Source organism: Pyxicephalus adspersus, chromosome 2 (assembly GCF_032062135.1).
Source record: "Pyxicephalus adspersus chromosome 2, UCB_Pads_2.0, whole genome shotgun sequence".
NCBI classification, from domain to species: Eukaryota; Metazoa; Chordata; class Amphibia; order Anura; family Pyxicephalidae; genus Pyxicephalus; species Pyxicephalus adspersus.
Genome location: NC_092859.1, coordinates 118,040,420 through 118,053,585, shown reverse-complemented (window position 1 = coordinate 118,053,585; position 13,166 = coordinate 118,040,420). Strand labels below are relative to the sequence as shown.

The 13,166-nt window shown below is 38.4% G+C and overlaps 1 protein-coding gene across 1 annotated transcript in view; it reads left to right on the top strand.

Moving 5' to 3' along the window:
* The window catches only part of MYO9A (myosin IXA), a 69,951-nt gene that overhangs the window by 18,605 nt on the left and 38,180 nt on the right, over positions 1–13,166 (top strand). Inside the window, exons 2-4 of the mRNA XM_072399073.1 lie at positions 7,287–8,192; positions 11,003–11,097; positions 11,905–11,967. Of these exons, the coding sequence (XP_072255174.1) occupies positions 7,347–8,192; positions 11,003–11,097; positions 11,905–11,967 (1,004 nt within the window). The 5' untranslated portion in view covers positions 7,287–7,346. The remainder of the gene's footprint in view (positions 1–7,286; positions 8,193–11,002; positions 11,098–11,904; positions 11,968–13,166) is intronic.

Below are 13,166 nucleotides of genomic sequence, written 5' to 3'. Positions count from 1 at the left end.
GCTGTTTCATTGTCACCATTTCTCTTTCCTTTTCTCTCTCTCTTCTCTCCTATCTTCTTCTCCCTTCTTCCCCTTTCCTTTTTTTCCTCTCTGCTCTCTCTTCTTCTCTCTTCTCCTCCCCTGTCTCCACTCCTCTCTTCTCTCTCCTCCTCATATAGCAGAAGGAGGTGCTGCAAGGGATGTTGATGGTCTTTTGCCACTTCAGTCCACCCCCAGTCCCTGTTAATAAGAAAGGACAACCAAGTGGTCATGTGACTGCTTTACAGATGCAAGCCACAGAAAAACATTTTACCTTGCAGATGTTGCAAACATTGATAGCTACTTTAGATGTGCCAGCACTGCATTATGATCTGTATTCAGAGGTATTGCTGACATCTACCTGAAGTAATGCTACAATTTTCTTATGTGTACTAATATTTCAGCAAGGGTGACTGACAGATCAGTTTGATAATTTGTAACAAACATATATAAAATATCCATGCCATGGTAAAGGTCTTCTTTCTGTGTTTTATAGGAGTCTAAATATGTCTGTCTGATGTTTTCTTTACCTTGTATAACCCTTTTAAGGTTAAGCATTCGTGTTAATATTTGTAAGAAATTATAAAACCTGCAATATAAACAGATTCTAAACTGTAAAACAAAAGTGTTGTGAAGATTGCAGTTTTCCGTAATGATTAGGATTGAGCAAGCTGTTGAATAGGTTCTCTCCATACCCTTGCCAGTGAATCAGATAAATATGTCCGGTATGGTATGTTGTGGTTGAAAGTAGACAGTTTCCAGGTATCTGGCGTTACTGGAGTTACATTTACATTTCAGGTTTCTGGCAGGGGAGTGGTTACTGCTTAGTTTCCTTCTCAGTTTCCGTGTATTGTCCAGCTTGGAACAAATAGGGTTAATGTGGAAGGTATGTGGAGGGTGAGGCCAGTGCAGGATGTGCGGAGAATGGACATGGCAAATGTGTGTACCAATAAATATATATATATATATATATATATGTGTATAATTAATGGACTTTGGGGGCAAGATAATATATACAGCATATTAAAACTTACTGTCCTTGTATAGCTGATGACATGTAAGGAAATAAAGTTCCCTGCATTTGTACAAGAGATTATAGATATGACAAAATATTTTGTTTACTAAACATAACATATACAGGCTTAAGGTTTTTGTGTGTGTATATGCACGCACACACACACACACCATATTAATGATAGCATCTGTGTAATTATTATATATTATATATTTTTATAATGTGTAAAAACTTTCTCCTTCCTGTTTTCTCTTTATATCCTCCCATTTCCCTTTTTTTTAGTGTTCACATTTATTTCCTTCCACATTCATTTTGAGATGTCCCTTTTACTCTTCATTCTTCGGGATACCCTCCTCCCCCTCCTCATTTCCTTCTGTCATATTTAGGTACCTCTCTGTGCTGTTTCTCCTCATACACACAGCTATTCTTGTTTGTGGTTGATGTATGTGGGCAGTGTTGTCATATTTTTATACTTGAATCTGTACACTGACTACTGATTCCTTTTTACATTGGTGTGACCAAACTGGGCAAATATCTGAATGTCAAATGTAGATTTGTATTTGTGCTTTAGCGGCAGGTTCATAAGTGTATTTTAAACACACCTCTTAAGTAAATATTAACTTTTGAGGAATAAAGGCAAATGCAGCATATGTAACAATGAGGGGTAATCTTTTATTTATAGAAAGGTTCCCATGACCAGACTTCTTTTAGTGAAAAGTTAGAATAAAGTATAACTAAAGGCAAGACGTATTAATGTATAGACTTGTGAAAGGGGTAAAATCACTGTCAGGGTTACAATTGTTGTCCCTTTGGGAAGATTTAAGGTGTAGCATACCTGGAGGGGTGAAAGGTGTCGGTCTGAGATGGGTTCCAACACTCAGTAGGTGCTGCAGTTGCTGTTTGTTCTGCTGGGACTGGACCGTGAGCATTCATCTTTGTGGGTTGGTGCTGGGGAGAAAATGGCAGCCCAAGGCCACATTCACTGACATTTTTGGACAATATTTCAGCCACTAATATTCTAGAAATTATTATTGTTCCTATTGTTTATTCTGAGGGTTAATATTGTTTATTCTGAGGGTAATATTGTTTATTCTGAGGGTTAATATTGTTGATTCTGGAGTTACTTCTGCCTCTGACCCTAATTTTGGGCATTATTACTGCCTCCATTGTCGTTATTTCTGGGAGGTTTTATTGCTGCCACTAAAGAAATGCAGGTCCTGAGGTGGCTGCAGTGTATGGCAGTAAGTAGGTCAATTACTTAGTAATTAAATCAAGATGTATCTAATGCTGCTAATCTTGATATAAGAGGGAAAATCTTTTAAAGGTTACCCTTGTTCCTCTGACAATTATCAAAATGGGATTTTTTTACATTGCAAATCTATCCTCTCACTTCCTGTTGGGTTTGCAGGACAGAATGTAAAACTCTCACCAGTTTAAAACTTCCGTCAATCTGGTATGTCATCCTTTTGTTACATTTATTTTCAGTCGCACAAAAAAATTCTTTTACTTCAATTTCATGAATTTAGGCTCACTCCAATATGTTCTCCCAATAAAAGTTAATTAGCCGAACTTCTGGTTTCAGGTGTGCGGTGAACTGTAACATTCTCAGTTTGTGTATGTGTTTGCAGACGATTGCAGATGGGTTGTAGCATGATTCCTCGAAGCAACATGCTTCTTCTAGATGTATGATAGCAAGGGGAAACTGTGGTGCAGTTTAATGCCCCATGGGAGAATAGTGGCGGTTTGTGCCTAGGAGTGTCTCTGTTAGGCAGTTGGCGAGTGTAAAAGTGGCCTAACGGTCTCCCTAAAAGTCTATTCAGTTAGGTTTCCCTTGCACTGCATAGTTTTTGGTATGTTTAAAGGAAAATATACAATCCTAATTATACTGTAACTTGTGTGGTCAGTGTAAGGATATAAAACTAATATGTAATCTGCTCCGAGTAAAGGTCCTTAGTAGGCATTTTTAAAAAAGTACTAGAGGTTAGAATAATATCAGATGGTCTGGATTGCTCTATAGGAAACAACCAAAATAAAACTTTTATTCTCTGTCTTTTTCCTGTAAAGACTTGAGTCAGTATGATGATGAGGAAACACAGAATGAGCCAGAACTTTCCATCCAAGATTGATATTTAAAAGGAGTCATTCTTGACATTGTTGACAACTGTTAAGTATTTTGCTTTAATTGGATGGAATGCTGTCATTTATAGTGTTTGCCCTTTAATGTAATAAGTATTCTGAAAACCAAAAGCCAATATTTGGGCAATAGTTGCATCCTAGTAGGATTCTTGTAGGTCTTATTACTTCAGTATTAGAATTTCCTGTTAGTTCTTGACCTGCATTTGACTGACTGCAAACCTGGAAGTTTTGGGTGGCAATGCCAACACCAACGAAAGCCGGTTTCTGTTAAATGTGACACAATATGAGCCTACTAATTTTGTTATTTCCATATTTACTTTATTCATTGGATCAGATCTGATTTGCTGCAAACTTTATAATTCTTTATTGTGAAATGTTTTGATACCAAGATTCCAGTATGAAAAAGTTATTTTGCCATGTGTGGACTCCATCATAAGGAGCTAAATAAAGGTTGAATAAGTTATTGTTCATCCTGCCCCGTAACAGAATTTCCTGGCACATGATACATTAATCATTGTCCCATTGTGCTCACAGTGACACTAATGGAGCTTTCTCTGTAATTAAGCAAGATTAGGTAAAAGCTACACCCATAAATTGGTCATCTTAATTAACGTTTCATAACTGTATTGAATATGGTGGGAATAAAGGGCTTACTATACCCATTTATGTGATAATGTTAAGTCATAATTAAAGCCTCCATACTACAAAACTCACGTTTGTACTGCAAAGTTTACGCACATTTTTTTTTTTTTTTTGCCTAATTCCCAGCACATTTTTTTCCCATGGAGAGGACAGACCCTTGGGTAGAGTACTGGAAACATAGTCTTCAGGCAATACTAACCCTATCGTATCAAGCATAATGTTGTACAAAGTGATCATAATTAGCAAAAAATTGTTTACTGTTGATCAGAAATGCCCAGACCAAAAATTAAGCAGTGAACTGCTGAGATCTGCAAGTTTTCTGATGCACATTCATTCACTGGGCGATAAGTGGTGACCAAGTATTTCCGTCATATGATATGCTCATCATCAAGAAAAAGTGTTACATCACCTTTATAAAATTTAACTACATTGTTAATGTTCCAGCATACAAAGTTTATTTAGTAAAATGAAAAAAAAACATTGTCTGTTTCTATATCTTAAATAATCCAATCAACTTTGTTTTTAGCCACTGTGAGGTCAGACGTTGCCAGGAATGAGTAATAGTTCATTTGACAGCTGGAGGACATTGTAATTTTTAACAAGGTTAAAATAAGCATTTAGGGTGAACAGTATATTTTGACTAATGCCTCATGTTGGCAAGAGACATTTTTAGTACACAACCAAATCCAAAGTTAATACAGAATGATAATGCTCTCAGAACCAATTAGTCTCTGCTATACGAGTTTGTATTATTCAGAATAGTTCAATAAAGTAGATGATGTGGAACTGTAGTATATAGTCTATATATAGTTATGTCCTTATCCTGCTGTGCAAATTTTTGCCCTTATTTTAATATTTGTGAGTTTTTTTGTGTACAGGTAGTCCCCGGGTTAAATACGAGCTAGGAACTGTAGGTTTGTTCTTAAGTTGAAGGTGGAACAGGTGCAATATTTTAATAAATGCAATTAGGACAGATGTTTGTCTCAACATATTCTTAGACAGCATGGTATCAGTAACTGTATAAAATCCTCACTAATCACAAACAAAGCAAAACTTCTGGAGCAAGCTGTACTTTTATATGCAAAAATAAACAACTGCAGAGTTTGTCTTGGTCATCAGAGTTACAAGGATCTACAGATCAGCTCAGCTCCTTAGATCACCCAGAACCTCAGCTGTGTTTAGCAAAAGTTTTCTTTTGCAAGTCATGCAAACTGCCCCTCCCCCCCTTTCAAGCCTCATCCTGCACAGGAGCAAGCAGGGAAGCCCCATTTGTTCGTATCTAGTATTCGTTTATATGTTGTTAGTTCCTAACTTGGGGACTACCTGTAGTAAAATTGGAGAGAAAAAATATGGCTCATGATAATACATACATCTTTTTATTATTCTGTTATACATACCCTTGTGGGGGGAGTCTGGTGGAGCCAGCACATGGCAGCTGTAACGCCTACAGCAACAGGAATTGACTTTTTTCCCAAGCTGATACACAGTTTTGCCTAAATGTAATTAGTACAATACAATAAAACAGATGATGTATGATACATGAGCTTTAAGTACAGATCACACTGCACAGGGAGGTAATTGTGCTTACTGGGAAACAATGCTACATTTATTCTTAGTGAGTAACAAATCTACTTACACTATCAGCTGCTGGGAAACCCTGAGTCTGGTCCTTCAGTGCTCGCAGGGAAGAGGTAGAGCTCTTTACCAATTACCAGAGCTCTAGGGGGGGGGGGAATAGGATAGGGGAAGATTCAAAAAAATTGAGGGTTCTCATGGAAGGATTAGTGTTGAGTATGGGCTATCCAAGTGTCCCAGGTTTTTATAAAATTCATCCATGTTGTTTTGCAAGGTACAGGTTAGTTTATCATTTGTCATTATCCAGTTAAGTTTATGTTTGGTAAAATCCAGTGGAATGGATGAGGCCTTTCAATAGCAAGCAATTGTGATATGAGCTGCTAAGAAAATATATTTAACTAATCTGCAGTGAAGCTTAGGCACCGTATCTGGTAGCTTAGAAAACAAAGCACTTTACGCTTTTTTCAGAATGTTGATTTGTGTAATGGTAAACAGCCAATTGAACACACAAATCCAAAACCTTTTGACTTTAGGACAAGTCCACAGCCACATTGGAGAGATAGTAGGATTCAATTTGTTAATTCCGGTGGGTACCATATACCATCTCAACAAAACCTTATAATTGGCTTCTATAAGGGACATGTTTAAAGAAATTGATGACATAGAAGCAGCCAATGCTTGCCAATCTGGAATCTCCCACTCCTCTGTCAGATCTGCATCCCATTGGGACATATAAAACAATCTTTTGTCACCGGGGAAGAGAGCTGCGTAAACAACTGAGATCCTCCCTTTGGCATCAGTGATGGAGCAGCACGATTTCTCAAATGCTGTACATTGATAAGGGGGAGACAGATCTTTAAGTTTAGAGTGAATAAATGATCTGATTTGGCAATAATGAAACATTTCAGTGGGTGGGACAGAAAATTTATCCCATAAATGGGAGCTATGGATGACATTTTTACCATCCAAGAAGTCGCCTATATGAAAAAATCCCTTATGGTGCCACCATACCTCACACCCCTGTTCACATCCAGGAGGAAAATCTGGGTTTTGCCATAGTGGAGTCCAAATCCATTGATTGGATTTCTGATCATCCCACACAGAAGAGCATAAAAAAAGGGAGAGACAAGGAATTGCAGGATGTTTTTTTGCTCGAAATCCACATCAATGCTTCAATTTGGAATAGTTGGGCAGGACAAAGCCCCATGATCAGTCCATTGGGGTCTAGATTTTAAAAGAATCTATTGGCCCAAGGCCGCTGTTCGGGCGGCTTTATGGTATAGAATAAGAAAGAAGAAAGGTTGAGGGCTTCTGATTTATTCCTGTTGATTTTGAGTCCTGACACTGAAAATATTGTAAGCTCGTTGAAAAGATTGAGCAAAGACGTTAGAGGAAGTGATATATAAAAGGGTATCATCTGCGAACAAGCCACATTTGTGCTCTGTACACATTGAATACCTTTAATGCCCTGGGTATTTGTATGTCTATAGCCAAGGGTTCAATAGCTAATGCAAATAGCAGTTGCAATAGAATTGCAGTTAATAAGCGAGATGGGTCTGTAATTAGCAACTTCTATGTGGTCTTTACCTGGCTTGGGAATTTCACTTATGTGGGCTCTATTGTCATCTAGCGGGACCAAATTGCCTTTACACAGATATTTGAAAAAAAGTCAGATGGGGAGCTAAGACCTAACAATATGTTTTAACCAGGTCAGATTTTGGTTTATTGAAGTCAGCCGGTGAAAAATTAATTCTATTTGGGTATTGCTAATGCCAATATGCACAATGTTTTTGCAGTGTGCTGTGTTTTCAGAACTACTAGATATAGGCTGGAAGTAGACCAAATGTTGACACGATTTGGCACTTATACTGAATTTTTTTGTTTGTTTTGTTTTTTGTAGGTGACTCCCCTCTGACGGGGAACCGTCCACACTCCTTCTGATGGGACACGGAGTGCCGCCATGTCCGAGGTGGGGGGTGGTGGTGGGCGGCGCCGCCTGCTGGATGAAGAGTTCACCCTGCAGGTCTACCCTGGCAGCATCTCACCAGATGTCATCTACTGCCCACTGCCCGCCCGCCGACACACCACAGCTGCTGAAGTCATCGATGCTGTCATTACAGCACTGCGTTTGGATCGAGCCAAGTGCTATGTACTGGCAGAGGTCAAGGAATTTGGTGGAGAAGAGTGGATCCTCAACCCAAGTGATTGTCCAGTACAACGAATGATGCTATGGCCCAGGCTGGCCTTAGAGGCTCGTGGCTCTGGAGAGGACTATCGTTTTCTGTTAAGGGAAAAGAATGTGGATGGCTCTATCCACTATGGTAGCCTTCATTCTTGGCTAAAAGTGACAGAGGAGCGCAGACGTATGGTAGAAAGGGGGTTTCTACCCCAGGAACAGGGACCGGAATGTGAGGACCTTTGTGGTTTGCCTGACCTTAATGAAAGGACATTGCTTGAGACTCTCCGTACACGCTATCGACAGGAAAAAATTTATACTTATGTTGGAAGCATTTTGGTGGCCGTTAATCCATTCCGTTTCTTACCAATTTACAACCCCAAGTATGTGAAGATGTATGATAACAGAAGGCTTGGAGAACGAGAACCTCATATATATGCAGTAGCAGATGCTGCTTACCATGCTATGCTCAGAAGGCAGCGTAATCAATGCATTGTTATCTCTGGAGAGACCGGCTCTGGAAAGACTCAAAGTACCAATTTTCTCATCCACCATTTGACAGCTCTGAGTCAGAAGGGTTATGCCAGTGGAGTGGAGCAAATCATTTTGGGTGCAGGTCCAGTCCTAGAGGTAAGAGTTAATTTTATACAAAGAGACCTTGTTACAACACAATTCTTTTCAATGAAAGTCTCCCAATCGGTCCTATTTAATGCAGTGATGAATGAATCCAAAGTCCCTGAAAATGTTTTTGGAGTCATCTTGGATGCTTGGGTGCTGTCACTCAATTTACACTGTATTATTATTATTTTCTTTAGGTAAGGGTTTTTTAAGAAGGGACAGGGTCAGTCTAGACTGTGCATGGAGAAAAGGGACTAGGCCAGTTAATAGAAAAGTTATTTATTTCATTATTATTTTACAAGTTGAAAGGCACATCGCTAGTGATTAAACTATTTATAGAAGGGAAGAACCCAGCAAGTAAGCATGTAACAGATGCATTTTTTACATTGGTGACAACAGGTCAAAAATAAGCAAATTATACAACTTCCACACATAATATATTTCCTTTTCTTTAACATATAACACTTAAGCCAACAATTCTTTGCCTTATTTTGTATGATTTACACACCTTGTGTGCACCCACTAGAATTGTTCTTCTAATTGTCATTTGTTCAGTAGATGATCATGAAATCCTCAGTGTGTTTGTTTAGCATAGAAGAGCTACTTCATCAAGGATGTAAGGGTGAAAAGCTTGTGTCTGACTTTGTGATTTAAGGGAGAATAGAAGGTAAAGGAAAGTGGCTTGTGAAACTTGACAAGATTGTGTGTAGATAAAAGAACATGCAGAAGAATGTTTTAGAGATGCATTAGACTTATGCAGAGATAGTAATATTTATTGTTTAATTATGATATGTATGTAAGCATATTGATCAAATAATTATTTTTTAACTTTTTTAGCATTGCAGTTTCTGGCCCTGTCTTTTTATCTGGAGGATCTCTGTCTAACATTTTCTAGGCTGTAGACTTCCTGACCTCAGATGCTGAATGCTCAAACTGGGGCAGTATATGAGGTCACGAGCTTCCCAGGCCTTCTGATTTGCCTCAGCAATATCAGCTCCTATTTTTCGTATCCTGACATGTCCTGACATCCGTTAATCTGCCTTGATGGTTTGGGGAAATACAGACAACTCAAATCAAAGACACTTTGATAATTGAGGCCAGTTGTGGTTGCAGTTTAGTTTTGTAGAGAAGAGCAAGGGTTTGTGACTTCTGCTTGGTGTATATTTTTAAAAACTCAGCACATCGAACTTTTGTTTAATGGGGCTGTAAAAATGTTAAATCAATATTGGTTATACTAGTGGAGAAAGTTACTTCTTAAAGGCATCTGAAACAGTAAATATTACATCATGCCTTGAAATAAAAAAGCCTGAAAATAGTGATCAAAGCAACTGATCCTTTATAAGTCCCTCTGGGGAACACTGAATGATTGTCTGTGTTGCATTTGCCAAAAAATATTAGCTTTCTCCCAGTGAATCCCTGGATGTATACTACATGTACAAAACGGAACCATTTCAGACTGCTTGTATTGTCTTAATACAAATCAGTGAGATTTACTTTACCCTTTAGATAATCCAGGGGTGCTGCTCTCATATTTAGGAAGTAATGCCCATTGCCATTATTGCTGCACAACTTGGATATCAGAGAAATCAATGGCATGTAAAAGCCATTAGCTCTTTTGTTCAGGGAACCTTTATACCTTCTAAGAGTGTCTGTTCCTTTCCCAAAAGCATCTGTGACAAGTAGTAATTGGTTTAAAAATAGACAATATCTGTATATTTATTTGCATAACTTTGTATAACTTGGTAACAGCAATCCAAACTGAACTTCAGACAGCTGAATACACATTTAAAATGTATTTATGTGAATTTCTTTACCCATTAGAAATTTGTAATTCAGTTTAGCCAGTACTATGATCCTGAAATGTGTGCCTGATAGCATAGCCGCAACCCTGGTCATTTTTGAAACGAAACCTTGTTGTGTTGTGTAGCTCTGTTCACTGAGCTTCACACAATGGTCCTGATTTAATAAAGCTCTCCAAGGCTGGAGAGAGGATACACTTTCATGAAGCTAGGTGATCAAGCAAATCTGGAATGGATTTCTTCAAAGTCATTCGCTATTTGCTAGCAAATGTTTTGAATCCTAGAACAGATCCATTCCAAGTTTGCTTGATCACCTAGCTTCAATCATGAAAGTGTATCCTCTAGCCTTGGAGAGCTTTCATAAATCGGGCCCAGTGTGCGATATGCAAGTACTTTAGACATTACATAGCGGAGCGCAACTTCTGATGTTCCCGCTTATGCACTGGGCTTGTATTATACACATGAAAACCGGGCGGCTCTAGCTTATGGTAGTCCCAGAGTTGCTTGGAAGCGATGTGAAAACTGCTGATTGACATGAGAGATGACCAAGCAAGTCATGTGAATAGGTCAGTGTGATTTTTCTGTCTGTAAGGTATCTCTCTAGGGCAGCTATGTTCCAATGCAAACAGGCAGCCTCTATCATATATATATATATATATATATATATATATATATATATAATCACCATTACCAGAAGGCATTATAACTTAGAATCAGAAATGGGAGCTGTAATCCTTTATTACTTCAACTCCATGCCAAAATAGTGAACAATATTTGTTCAGTCCTAATGTGTTTTTATCAAGCTGTACCTTGATACAATCTGATAAAGACCAGTTAGGGTTGAAATGTCACTAATTGCAAAGTTTGCTTTGGACTTGACACAATAAAGAATTGTGATTTATTTTGCTAAGTGGTGCATCTGCTTCTTTATGCTTGTGCTTTTATCTAAAAAAGAAAAAATTGCTTTTTTGTTCCTTTTAACTCCCTGATGTGTATTGTCAATTCTATGACAATGTTCTACAGGCTTTTGGAAATGCAAAAACATCACAGAACAACAATTCAAGTCGCTTTGGGAAGTTCATCCAAGTCAACTATCATGAGACCGGAACCGTTCGTGGGTAAGGGAGCAAATGTATATGTAATGTACACATGTAACACTTCAGTAATTGAATAAAATAGTCTAGGCTGTTTTTGTTACTGGTTATATACAAGGTTTTGCCATGTATCGGGTGCTTAGAAAATGCTTTCTAATTTAAAACGTTAGGCAAGTACACGGTGTAGACATTTTTAATGTGACAACTCTGGCTCCGTCGATAAATACAGTGGCATAACTGAGCATTTCCACCCATGAACAAGAAGTTTGTTATGTATAAAAAAAAAAAGCTAATGCAACCATCTCAGGACTAGTAAGCTGCAGTATATTACATTTTTGAGTATGATAAGCTAAGTCTAGCTACACCTGTGCTAGTGGTATCACTTTAGTGTTCAACCCAAAAATTTTGGGCTGGGAAGAAATTGTAGGCGGGTGGCAGCCCCTGTATTAAGACCTAACTTATCAGTAACCACCCAAAAACAGCCGGGTGCTTACTAAAAAGTGCCGGGTGGTGCGCTCAGCTAAAAGGGGCTGGAAAGAACACTGTATTTGTGTTTCCATGTGTTACTAGCCGCAGTTATTAAACAGTTTTATAACAAACGGATAAATCTGAAAACTGCTGGAAAAAAATTCTCAGAACCAATATGTCTCATGGAACTAATTTTCCATAAATCCAAACGCCCAGTGTACATGGATGAGTGATTGGTCTGAGGTACCACATTGTTACATATTGCTTTTTAACAAACCCTATTGAACAAGCTCCTGAATGGATGTATGTAAATCAGACAACTTTTAATATACTTTTTACTTACTGAGTTTATTCCCTGTTCAGAGCATATGTTGAGAAGTATCTTCTGGAGAAATCCAGGCTTGTTTACCAGGAGCAGAATGAAAGGTGAGTGCGGTCACTGATGGAAATTATCTGTGGTGTTTATTTCTTATTATAAAAAGCAAAAGCTTGACAAAGCATATTCACATTGCCTTACTGCAGCATTTATTTGTACTACTTGGGGTACAAAGTGAAGAATAATGTCATAAATATACATTTTTATTATTAGGAAAGGGGTATTACCTATTTTTTTCTTGTCAGTGACCGTTTGTGGAAGTGCAAACTGGGGTTAAAATTGTCATGACCTCCCCAGAAAGTCTCTGGCTTAACTACTTTCTAAATGATTTACATGATAGATTGCATTGTCAGCAATAAATGTCTGTAGTGACAGTCTACCTTTAAAATATTCTGTTCAGTATAATGCTCCCATATTCATCCCTGTTATGCTGGTTGTTATTATCCTGTATTTATAAAGTGCCAACATATTATTATGTAGTACTGGATATAAACGCTGTTGGCATTTTCTGTAGCTAGTGGTTTAAAAATATCTTCCGAGCTTGTGGTTTTTGGTTGTTGAGGCTACTGTTTTGGTGTCTTGCCATGTCACAAAAACTTCATTGCAGTCACTGCTATCCACTTCCTTTGGGCTGTCCTGAGGGATCTTCCCTTTGCCAGCCCTGAGACAAATGCTGGCGGCAAAATTAAGTTAACACACCATATTAATTGCTTGTTGTATATTCTCTTTTTTTATATACAACCAACACATTTCCAGCCATTTTTAGACCTGGAAAACTTGATAAATAAGGTGAAAGGTGCGAAACACCAGTTAGACTATTCTCTGTCTAAAAATGCGGACGCTTCACTTTACTTTGTTGTAACTCCGGCTTTATAGCCTGTCTTAATGTAGAGTCCCACATTAAAATGTGGAATGTTGTGAAAAACTTTGGGGACCCTGTAGTAAGCTGATAAGAATAGTGACCAGTGTGGCTGTATGTATCCTCCAGTGGCCCTGTGACCTTCTCATCCGATAATCGCCTCAGTGCTAGTATTGGGCAAGAATCTGGCGTGTGTACAGCACTCGTCGTTCCTCCATGGATCCGTTCTGACAGATCCACGTACGATGAATGTCGAGCGATCGTAATGAAAGGGGAGAAAGCTCAGCGGGTTGCCGCTCAGTCGTTCTCCCACTTTCCCTCCTCATGGAGCAGAATGATGCTGTTCATGCATTGTGCAGTCTTTTGTCGTTTGAAAGGATCGTAAAAAAG